Source organism: Poecilia reticulata, linkage group LG21, assembly GCF_000633615.1.
Source record: "Poecilia reticulata strain Guanapo linkage group LG21, Guppy_female_1.0+MT, whole genome shotgun sequence".
Classification (NCBI taxonomy): Eukaryota; Metazoa; Chordata; class Actinopteri; order Cyprinodontiformes; family Poeciliidae; genus Poecilia; species Poecilia reticulata.
Window position 1 is genome coordinate 1,905,337 of NC_024351.1, and position 11,515 is coordinate 1,916,851.

General features: G+C 42.5%; 2 protein-coding genes across 3 annotated transcripts in view; one reads left to right on the forward strand and one right to left on the reverse strand.

Moving 5' to 3' along the window:
* Nucleotides 1-3,989, forward strand: part of adam17b (ADAM metallopeptidase domain 17b) — a 9,029-nt gene extending 5,040 nt beyond the window's left edge. The window contains exons 15-18 of one of the 2 annotated variants that reach the window (XM_008397117.2): nucleotides 263-393; nucleotides 883-1,050; nucleotides 1,134-1,190; nucleotides 2,541-3,989. In XM_008397117.2, coding sequence (XP_008395339.1) covers nucleotides 263-393; nucleotides 883-1,050; nucleotides 1,134-1,190; nucleotides 2,541-2,921 — 737 coding nt within the window. In that variant the 3' untranslated portion in view covers nucleotides 2,922-3,989. The remainder of the gene's footprint in view (nucleotides 1-262; nucleotides 394-882; nucleotides 1,051-1,133; nucleotides 1,191-2,540) is intronic. The other variant, XM_008397120.2, reaches the window with a different exon arrangement.
* Nucleotides 3,990-5,270: 1,281 nt separating this feature from the next.
* cpsf3 (cleavage and polyadenylation specific factor 3) overlaps nucleotides 5,271-11,515 on the reverse strand; it is a 6,909-nt gene continuing 664 nt past the window's right edge. The window contains exons 2-18 of the mRNA XM_008397116.1: nucleotides 11,408-11,471; nucleotides 11,237-11,334; nucleotides 11,012-11,140; nucleotides 10,335-10,512; nucleotides 10,146-10,235; nucleotides 9,607-9,757; nucleotides 9,352-9,527; nucleotides 9,116-9,274; nucleotides 8,652-8,798; nucleotides 8,424-8,576; nucleotides 8,238-8,346; nucleotides 7,516-7,614; nucleotides 7,271-7,365; nucleotides 6,437-6,524; nucleotides 6,290-6,353; nucleotides 6,114-6,210; nucleotides 5,271-5,469 (exon numbers count right to left, since the gene is read on the reverse strand). Of these exons, the coding sequence (XP_008395338.1) occupies nucleotides 5,380-5,469; nucleotides 6,114-6,210; nucleotides 6,290-6,353; nucleotides 6,437-6,524; nucleotides 7,271-7,365; nucleotides 7,516-7,614; nucleotides 8,238-8,346; nucleotides 8,424-8,576; nucleotides 8,652-8,798; nucleotides 9,116-9,274; nucleotides 9,352-9,527; nucleotides 9,607-9,757; nucleotides 10,146-10,235; nucleotides 10,335-10,512; nucleotides 11,012-11,140; nucleotides 11,237-11,334; nucleotides 11,408-11,471 (1,987 nt within the window). The 3' untranslated portion in view covers nucleotides 5,271-5,379. The remainder of the gene's footprint in view (nucleotides 5,470-6,113; nucleotides 6,211-6,289; nucleotides 6,354-6,436; nucleotides 6,525-7,270; nucleotides 7,366-7,515; nucleotides 7,615-8,237; nucleotides 8,347-8,423; nucleotides 8,577-8,651; nucleotides 8,799-9,115; nucleotides 9,275-9,351; nucleotides 9,528-9,606; nucleotides 9,758-10,145; nucleotides 10,236-10,334; nucleotides 10,513-11,011; nucleotides 11,141-11,236; nucleotides 11,335-11,407; nucleotides 11,472-11,515) is intronic.

An 11,515-nucleotide genomic window follows, 5' to 3' on the forward strand; every position in this document is an offset into this window, starting at 1 on the left:
TGTCATGGGTTCGAGAGCGGTTCTAATGGGGCGTGTCATGGGTTCGAGAGCGGTTCTAATGGGGCGTGTCATGGGTTCGAGAGCGGTTCTAATGGAGCGTGTCATGGGTTCGAGAGCGGTCCTAATGGGGAGTGTCATGGGTTCAAGAGCGGTTCTGGTTCTCTGATGAGAAGTGAGAAACACTAACTTGTTTTTTCTCCAAGCTGAAGTTGTCTTCCTTGTGAACCTTCGGGTCTAACCGAACTTTCTGGTTTCTTCCCAGAAACAAATTCGTCCTGTAAAGTCTGCTGCCGGGGGAGCAACGGAGTCTGCAGCCCCTTCGTCGACGTGATAGGCGACTTTGTGTATTTGCGGAAAGGCAAACCTTGCACCGTGGGCTTCTGCGACGGAGCGGTGAGTCAAACCCTCATGACCATTTAGTGTCGGCAATGCACCATCATAGTTGAAACAACAAGAAGAAGAGTTCCTTGCTTACGGTCTGGATGACCGCTATAAGTAGTGCAAGTTACCAAAACCATAGGGCCAAAAGGGGTACTTTCAGTCTGACTCGAAGGTCTGTAGCTGGTCTAACCAATGTTCCTTTAGGAAGATAAAGAAGGGCCCTGGTTTTCTATGAGTCTTAGTTCTAGTGGCCATTCAGAGATGAAGGGAAGGATGATCACTGGGTTAGAAACAGGAGTTACAGCCACACATCAAACTGGACCTGAAAGAGTCCCCGTTGGTTTAACCTCATGATTGTTCCTCAACCTCAACAACCAGAAGCCCAAAATGGAAAAGGTATCTACTGAATCCCCCTGAACACAAAGCAAAGAGTTGGGGACCCTTAAGGCTTCAGATCAACCATAAAGGCTTAAACTGAACGAGCCATTCCTGTCTGTACAGGGGAAGTGCATGAAGCAGGTGCAGGATGTGGTGGAACGTCTGTGGGACTTCATCGATAAACTCGACATCAACACGTTCAGAAAGTTCCTGGCTGATAACATCGTGGGCTCGGTGGTGGCGTTCTCGCTCCTCTTCTGGGTTCCTTTCAGCATCCTGGTCCACTGTGTGGTCGGTGTCACCCCTCACAGATGCCTCTCTGGGATTTTTTCTCCCTGAAAGCCGTAACTTTGATCTGCTTTCTGTACTTCCAGGACAAGAAGATGGATAGACAGTATGAAGAGACCACCAAGTCTCTATTCTTCTCCAGCGTGAGTATGAGCTTCCTCAGCCATGCCGCAGATAACAGCATGTAGGGATGAGGTGCAACAGCTTAATAGATCAATAAACAGTCTGGTTGATGATGGCATTGTTCTTTGGCAAGACATAAACTGATAATCACTGGCGTTTGGTTAACCTTTGCCTTAGGAGAATCCAGTCAGCATTAGTTGAAGGTCAGAAACTCCTGCTCACCAGCTGCAGTTGCCTGTAATTGGCATTTCTGCCATCCTCTTTACAGCCAACATCTCCAATTTGGAACCACTTCCACCCAATGGTACAAGTCAAATTTAGCTTGAAGCCAAGAAATTTTATTGGCAGCAGCCTGCATTTGTTGATTGACCAGTGGATTTACATCAACAACATCTTAACCACCATTTTCAACCTATGATGAGACTGTAGTAGCTGCAAATCACTTCCTTGAGGTCCAACCTTTTCATCAGTTGTGGCAGAAGAGCATGCATACCTTCAACTCAACGGGACAATCAACAACGTGCAAATGTACCAAGAGATTTCTGAGAAACTGGCCTCAAGAGTAGATGCACAACATGACGTCATCTGAGTGTCAACCACAGCTTCCCCTACATGTTCCTGCCTTTTTTCACACCCACATACTGAGGAACATGCTGCTAACAGAGGCTAAACTCAAACCGGAGAATAAACAGCTACAGTGAGACTTCACAATGGAGAAGGGGCTGAAAGTGTCAGAGGAAGCTCTTACTAACTCTGAGCCAAGGTTTTTAATCAGCTTCAGACTTGGTGATCCCTTCAGGGTAAAGATAAACCCTGCTTTAGTTTGAGGCGTTTCAATGGACTGTTTGGTCAGGTTTCACTGAGATTTGGTCGAAGAGCCTTACAGCTGCAGAAGCCACAGGAACGTCAGAGAAAACAACCAAAGAAGTTTCTTAAGGTGTTGCAGCTTCGTCTATGTTAAACTTCAGATTGGGGAGGTATTTGGCTGAACAGATCCTTTAGAAAGAAATACTTTACAAATACTTTTGCAGTGGTGGGCACACTTCTGCTAATAGTGGAGCTAATTTTCCACTTAGTTCTTGAGCCAACTTTGGAAATGTTTAGCATGAACAGTAGCAACATGGTTGAATTGTGGTTGAATTTAACAATGCTAGCAATGTTAGCAGTGTTTTCTACTAAATACCATGCTGGTAGCACTTTAGCGTCAGTGGAACTAATGTTAATGACTTGGGGTTTGCATAACTAACGTTTTAGCTAGCGGTGCCGGACCACTGTCCTTTGAATTCCTTCTGTTTACTTTCAGATAATTGAAGGTTGACAGCAGGTTCCAGTCTAGTCATCACCACACTGACTGTCCTTTTCTTTCCCAGAATGCCGAGCTCCTGAGCAGCCTTGATTCTGCTTCTGTCCGGATCTTCAAGCCTCTAAACTTCCCGCCCGCCCCTGTGCGGCTCCCACCGATCAGCCCGCAGCTTGCCAGCACCCCGCCGGTCTTCAGCGCCGCCCCCGCCTCGAGCCACACATCCCCGCCTCTGGATGCGCCCCACATGGCCACCATCTTGGAGAACCCCAGCCTGGACTCCCACCTGGACGAGGAGGAGCTGCATGAGGCGTTCGGGCGCCCAGCTGGAGCTACTCGCCGTTCATTTGAGGACCTGACGGAGAGAAACCCGATGAGACGCAGCGACAAGTCGAAGCTGTTCAGACTTCAGAGGCAACATCAGATCGACAGCAAGGAGACTCAGTGCTGAGAGACGCTGCCAGGGGGCGCTGTTGCCCCTCATCTGTTCCTTAAAGCTGATCCCTGAACTCACCTCCAGCTGTCTCAGGTAACACACTGAAGCCATTTTCAATTCAATGAGACAATTTATTTTGTCTCATATTTCTCTGATTTATAACCTGTTTATTTTAAAAATAATTTTCTGATCTTTTTTCTGTTCGTCACTCATTTTCCCTTCTAAAAAGGTACAACTTTTAACTTTGCACTTCAGTGGTTGAAAGAATACATTGAAATTTTATCATTTTTAATTATTTGATATAAAAATCCATTTTTTTCTGATCTCATCACAATGCTAACATCTTCCCACTCTGCTTTTCTGCCTCAAGATCCAATATTTTCACAATTATAGCGCAAAGATTTCAACCAGTCATCAGTTCCAATAAAAACGACAAAGTCCTGATGGGGTTTAAAACCAGGATCCGCTGAAATTTAAAACCTCTCAGTATGAGAGACGTGAAAGTGAGCTAAAATTACATTTGTGTTTTGATTCTTATCAGAATGAATTTTCCATCGTATAAAAGTCTGACATAGTTTGTAAAAACAAAATGGCAGCAGTCTTTAATTTCATTCTAAATAACTGAGGTAAGGAAGACAGTAACTTGATTCTTACAGAAATAAAACTTATTTTGTCTCATATTTCTCTGATTCTGGTTATCAAAATGAGACCAAAACAGGTGTCAACTTTCATGATTTTTGTAAAACAAAATGAGCTCAAATTATGTTAAAAATAAGAGATGTTATAACAGCAGAGCTAGATTTTATCTTCTTACTGCAGCAGTTCAAGTTTACACAAGATTTGGCTAAAGATAATGAAATAAATCATAAACCAAACTGCTATGACTTGTTTCATCATCTCAAGATAATGAATTCAGTGTTTCATTAAATACTAAATTACAACAAAATGACCTTCAGGAATAGTCTGTTGGGAAGAAAAGCAAGCGAGAGGCTTTATGTCGACATAATGAAACATTGAAACTTATGACAAAAACTAAAAACCTCAAAGATATAAGTAGCTACTCTTATCTAAATCATTTAAAAAGAAATATGACTAATAATCCCCATAATGCTTAGCGCTTAACCACACTAATCTAAAAAAAATAACCAAAAAAATGTTTAAATTTTACTGACTTTACATGTCAGCAATGGATCCAAAATTAATTTGAACCAGAAAATCTAAGATTCATAAATAAAAAATGTGAAGGTTTTTTCTTTAAACTTTCAAAATCGCCTCAACAATATTCTTCAAAATAAGAGTCCATTTGCAAAATTCATATTTTCTAATTTTCATGATGAATGTGAAAGAAAAAAAAATTCAGCATTTTCATACAGTTTTGCGAGATATTTTACAGAAAATATTTATTTTTACAAGATTTAAAACAGTTTGTGGGACTAAAGTTAAAGTTTTCTTTAACAGGATGGTGCTTTTTATTCGTGATTTTTAAAGTTTGTATTTCTTTAAAGCGAATTAAACTCACTTTAGAGAAAAAAAAATCATAAAATGCAGTAAAACTTTAGAAAGCAATTTAAAGATGGTTGATATTTTTAAATATGCTGTAAACTGTTGAGTTTGAAACAAAAAGATTGTACAGATCCAAATTAAAACCAAAGAATTAGACCAAACTTTACAGTTTTGGTGAAAATAAAATGTTGTAATTTTGTTTTATTGTCTTAAATATCTGTTAAAGTGTTAAAACCACCTCTGTCAGTATTTTTGGGATGTTGTGTCTGTTGTTTTAATGTTTACTTTTGTTTAAATGTTCAAAAACTGCAGCTTTTACATGAAAAATAAAAACTACTGTTCAGAAAACATTCTGCATGTTTTCATTTTACAAAAAAGCTTGGAAATGAATAGAAAAGCTTTAAAATCTACATTTATTCAGCTCAAGAGTTTGGTTTAAATAAAATTAGAAAAAAATAGCAAACTGCGGCAAATATGCAAAAAAGTGTTAAAAATTAACAGAACAAATCCTAACACACATACATGTCAGGTGTATTTTCACACACTTTAGAAATATGTTGATTAAAAATAATGAAATGAGTATAAATATTTGTATGTGGTCTGAAACCTTTGTAAGTTTCCTCCAATGGATAAATATTATTGCTTTCAGTCGTATAATCACCTCGATTACAGTCAGAGCTGGACAATCTGGAAGAAAAATACATTTATGGAAATCTAACAGGTCATTTTAAATAAAAAATCTAGTTAATAAGATATACCTGTTCCAGAACAAATTTAAATAACAGGAATTAATGAGATTTATTTTCAAAAATTGTCAAACTAAACACTGAATTTCCTGTAAGAAAAGTAGGACTAGTTGGAGAAATCTCGCAAAATTTGTTTTATTTTGTACAAAAACAATCGTTACGGACATCTGACAACAGCTGTGTTGTAAAAAAAATAATCTGCTGGGATAAGGGGGCGTGGCCTGTCAGAAGACGGGCGTGAGGGCCTCAAAGAGTCGTTGGACGGCGACTTCAATCATTTCCCTCAGAGGCTCGTCGTCCAGACACGTCACCGCCTGCAGGATTAAATTCAGTTGTTACAAAAATGCTGATATATTAAATCAAATATGACTTGAAATAAATTTGACTACAAAATTTAACGCCTCCAAATTGGACCTCTCTTTTTTAAAAACTGACTCTGAAGCTCCGCCTTCAGGAAGTCATCACAACATGGCGCCTCTTTAACCCTTTAACAAAGTTTTCACCAGCGTTGCTCTGAGCAGCAGCTCCTATAATGAGCTCAGCGGATCCACCAGCTGTTTGCTAATTGCTGCTGGCTAGTCTGAAGGAGCTGAGTGTGGGGGGGGGAGCTGTGTCCTTGAAGACGGAGCTACGTTGCCATGGAGATTTAAAAAAATCTCAAACATGCACAAAAGAATCAATGCGACACTGCAGGAATATTTTTGATGAGGGAATAACATAACATGTTGTAAAGTTCAAAAAAGTAGATTTTATATAAAGATATCGACTAAGAATTTTTTTTAGAGTGTATGGACTGAATATGTTAACCAGGAGAAGTAATAAAAAGCAGATGTATTTATTGGCACTTCTGGCATTCCGTATTTTTTCTCCTTTTGTTTAAGGAAACAGAAATCTTCTCAGCCTGAAGAGGGCGCTGCTGTATTGAAACATCGACTCCGCCCGCTTTCTTTGTACTCACTCTCGTCTCCGGGTCGATTGTTGCCGTGGCGCCGTCCACCGTCACAAACAAATTCCTGCTGTCTTTGAAATTCACGCAGTCGTCCCCGAACATGTCACTGCAACACACAAAGCGATCAGGTTGCTGCTCCGGTTGTCAGGCTTTTATTTTGAAAACAGCGGTTTGTGTGGACTCACTGCATCATGAGCTCCAGACGCTCCACAAACACCTCCATGTCGAAGGCCTCCTTCCTGTCCAGGACTGAAAAACAAGAAAACAAAGGTCAGAGGCTCCAGCCGAGTCCCAGAGCGCCCCCTGCAGGCGGTCGTGTTGTGTTTACTGACACTTCTGGGCGCTGGGATTGGACTGGACCTCCAGAACCACAGTGGCGACGGCGTCTGCGTACATGTCGTTGAGCGGGTTGGCGACCCACTGAGGAGGAAACGGACGTTTGACATAAACAAGCAGCTGCACTGTCAGAGAAAAACCTTTAGATATAAAGAAACCTGTAAAATAATAATTAAACTTCATGTTACATTAGTTAGAGAAATGTAACTAATGTACATTTAGTTACATTAGTTACTAAATGTAAGTAATGTTGGTTTCAAATGCTAATTTGAAACTAATATAAAAATAGTGTTTTTAATTTAAATATTTGTTTTTTCATATAAGCAAGTAAGCATGAAGATAAAAATAAATTAGTTGATTTAATACGCAGAAAAAAACTTTATACTTCAAAAAAAAATTTCAAATTCATATTTAACACATTATTTATTATATTGATTTATAATTCCTTATATACATGAACAATTGTTGAACAATTTCCTGTATTTCCTTACCAGACTTGTAATTTTTTGACATTTTTAAAAATGCAAGTAAAGTATATGTTAACCAAAGATAAATAATAAAAAGCAATTTTATTTTTTGTACTCTGAAACTGATTGCCATTTTTGGCTCTTCTGGCATTCCATATTTTTATTGCTTTTGTATATTTTGACTGCAGATATCAATGTGTAAAGTGATTCCCAAATTATAACATATTTTCTTTTCTTTTCTTTTTTTTATCAAAATTACAATCTTAGGTTTTATATTACCAAGTATGTTTTAGACCTTCAAATTAAAATTTAAGCCTTTAAAACACAAAATGTTTGTATTCATCACAAAGTTAGCCATCTGACCTCCAGCAGCACCATGCCGGCTTCATGAACCAGCGTGATGCTTTCAAAGATCTTCACTGTGATTTTCTCTGCCTTCTCCACCTGGTGCACATCACCTGCACAGAAAACACCGCAGGTGAGGTTTAGCCTCCTCAGTCTGAGTAAAGCAGGTATAAAGCATGGACAACATGTTTGTCAGTCAGAAAAGAAGCAGAGTAATTCCCTACAAGAGGCTGGAATAGAACCTCAGGTGAGTTTCTGTTTACCTGCCAGGTTCCTCAGCTGGCTCACCAGCAGGGAGATGGGTCCGGTGAACGGGATGGCCTGAGTCTGGGTCACCATGCCGACGGACAGATCCGTGTAGTCTGGACAGAGAGGGAACCAAGCAACATGAACACACCACGGCGCGATGCATTCAGGGACACAGAACCGCAGGAACAACTAAAACTGAAGGAACAGGAAGTACTACTGACATCTTAACACCAGCTGTTTGCATTTACGTTCTCAAAAGTTAAAGTTTGTTCAGTACTGTGGCAGTTCAAAGTCAACAAGAACTAGTTCAAAGTTCAGTTCACAAAAGGTTAACAGTAACTAACCACCAACTATAAAGCCTGAAACAAACACTAAAGAAGAATTAAATAAATAAAACAATGCTTAGCCTGGCGGGGATCAAAGTAAAGCCTGGTGGCCTGCCAGGCTGAAGGTACACCAGGTGAAACCCCGCCCACATCTTACTGCTGAAGGTACACCAGGTGAAACCCCGCCCACATCTTACTACTGTTGATGTGAGGAGCGGCCATTTTGAAAAGTCAAACCGGCCGTACAAATCGTAACTGGAGTAGTCGGGGTTGCTCTTCATTTCCCAGTAGGAAATCCGACTTCGGAGGGCGTTCCAGTTGATTTTTCCAACTGGGAAGTCTGAAATCCCAGTTTTGAGAGCAACTTGAATGCAGCATCAGCTCTGTGATTGGACTGGACAGTAACTTACTGGAGAGGTCAGTTGGGGTCATGATGTGGTAGTTAAAGTTCCTCTTGACCAGGATCCCAGAGACCCTCTGGCCCTGAGCGCACTTCTTGTCTGCGAGCGCGCCCATCACCTGCAGCAGGGCATGCTGGGAGTTAAAAAAAACGCCATCGGATTGCATTGTGTGTTCGCAAACACGCCGAGACGGACCTTCGCCAGCTTCTCTCCTCTGAAGGTGAGCGTTACGGCCTCGGTGTTCCTCGGGTTGTGGACCTCGATGTGGACCTCGTCATTGTCCTCGTACTCCCGGATCAGAGCCGCCTTCAGGCGGGCCATCTCGTTCTGCTCGCCGTGGACCAGAATCTGCAGGACCAAACGAAGACCAGTCGGTGTTTTGATCCCGACTCGGATCTGGACGGAGCGGGGAGCCCGGATTACCACGTGGGGAGGTTTGAGAGCTCTGATGAACTCGCTGGTCTGCTGGTAGTCGGTGTGAGCCGAGAAGGAGATGTAGTCCACAGACATCTTCAGAGGAAGCTTCTGACCCGACATGGTGGTGATCTCCTCAGGTTCAGTCATGATGTGCTGCGACACAACAGCACTTTGTCAGACATGACAACATATAGCCACCACAAGAGGGAGCTGTTGCACCACCAGCTCCTGGTTTGGCCAAACCTTTGACCTGATTATACGTCTAATTTGGTGAGCAGGTGTGAAGTCAGTGAGTTATTACAACCAGTGAGTTTTATCTGAGCTCTGATGTGGATTAAAAACAGCATAACTGAACCTCAGTGGACATAATGCTGCCAACAGCCGCTAACTGATAATAGCAGGCAGTGACGCAACTACACATTATTCAGGTGGATGCGAGAATCTAGATCTGTGTTCAGGGTCTGGATCACCTTGGCCAGCGTTCCCTCCACGCAGTACCCGGCGATGATGACGCCGTTCCTCCTGTCGGTGCACCAGCTCTCAAACAGCTCTCTGGAGAGTCCGCTCTGCATCATGCCAGGCGACGCCATCACCACGCTGGGGCCGATGTCGTCAAAATGATCCATGCTCTGAAAACAAAAGACGCAAACACAATCAGTGATTGGTCGAGCCGCAGCTGGACGCCGTACTGAGCGCGCTCAGTGACCTTCAGGTTGCTGATGTGCTTGAAGACGAAGGGGTTGTTGACGTTGATGGCCTTGCGGATCTTGTCGTTCATGGCGTTGATGTAGGTCTGGTAGACGGCCATGCACTTCCTGGCCAGAGACGAGGCGTAGTAGATGGGAATGTCGTGGAGCTCCGGGTGGTTCTGCCAGTACTCATCTGGGTCAAACACAGATCCAGATCGATCAGACTTACAGAACCACCGTCCGGTAAGAGGATGCAATGGAGCCGGACTCACCCAGGATGAGCAGCAGCTCTTGGGCTCGTCCCAAGGCGAACACGGGGATCAGGCAGCGGCCCTCGCGGTTCACGATGTCGTGCACCGTGTTGCAGAAGCGGGCCTCTCTCTCCTCCCGTTTCTCATGGATGTGGGTCCCGTACGTCGACTCCTGTCGCACAACAACATGTCAGCGCATCTCAAATGTTCTGGTACATTTTCATGATGCCTCTAGATATTCTCAGGTAGTTTCAGGTTAGTCACTGAAACTACCTGAAGCTTCACCTTTTTTCTGCACAGAAAATTATCTAAAATCCCTGAATCAAACAGCCACATTCGAAACTCCTCCACAAGGATGTTAAAGACTCATTACTAGTTATAATGACGATTTGTGTGACAAAAAACCAAAATATAAGTTATCATTAACAGAGCTTTGGACTACATTCAACACTAGGGGGGACTATAATGTGGCACAGATTAAATAAAACAGCTTCAAAATGGTTTTAAACAGTTTAATTGGTGGCGGGTTGCAGGGGAGCTGCTTCAGTCTGGTGACTCACTGTGATGAGGATATCTGGCTTCACGCTGGGGATCTCCGCCGCCATCAGGTGTCTGTCCTCCTGCCGGGAGAAGTCTCCGGTGTACAGCAGCTGCACCAAAACACAAACACTTAGAGAAGGAAAATCTCTGCTCCTATTAGTCAGAGTGCTTCATATTCACTCCAGCTTTTAATTTTTTTATAGACGGACCTTGACGCCGGCGATCTCGATCATGAACATGGCGGCGCCCAGAACGTGGCCGGCGTGGTAACACCAGAACTTGATGCCTGCCACTTCTTTCACCTCATGGAAGTTGATGGTTTCGATCTTCTCCATGCTGTCCTCCAGGTCCGTCTCGGTGTACAGCATGTCGTCTGCTGAGATGTTACTGAGAGAGAGGAAAACAATCTGATCATTATTTTAGTCAGATCAGAAGACCTCCAGATTAATATCCACCAAAACTTTTTCTTTCATTTTATGCTAAATTTCCATTAGAAGAACCAGAATCCACTTTACTGCCCGAGTTTGTCCACATAAACAGTGGTGGTCCTAGTAGGAATGGTGCCCTGGGCATGACTCAACTTTGGTCCCCCCGAACGATTAAAATGCAAAAAATCAGCATTCCCTGCGCCCCACCCCAACAGAAAGCAGGTAAATAGTTCTGAGATTCCCAAACGTTTCAGTGTATGACCTCACCAAAAATATAATAAAATATATTTTATTATAAAATCTGAAATATTAATAATATTAAATATTTTCAAACAATTTTTTTCCATAAAAAACTTACTTAATTTCATTATTTAAAATTATATTACATATTTGTTTAGTTATTTAATGGTATATTTACTTATTTCAAGTTATTTCTATATGATAGCCCCTGAACTCACCTGACTTTGACGTAGTCGGACAGCAGCCAGCGGTAGATGGCCTTGGTGGCGTGTGTCATGAAAGTACGTCCCTTAAAGCTGGTCTTCTGCAGGAACCAGGGAAGCGCTCCGCAGTGGTCCAGGTGGAAGCTGAAAGAGGACAGAGCTGTAGCAATCTGGCTAATCTCCCATCCACATCACCGCTACTGCAGATCTGAGAAGAGTTTGCTGGTTTCCTGAACTCACTGGCTGATTAGCAGCAGGTCGATCTCAGCAGGGTCGATCAGGTCGATGTAGGGCAGAGCGTCCATCCCCTCCAGACCAGGATGGATCCCGCAGTCCAGCTGGAGGTAAACAGATGTTTTACAATCTGGGGTTTTCAGTTTGTCCGGGAAATAACAAGAAAAACAGACTTACCATGATTTTTCTGCCTTTGAACTCCAGAATTATGCAGGATCGTCCAACTTCCTGACCGGCTCCTCTGCACATAAACGCACCATGAAACCATAACTTTCATCCAGATTA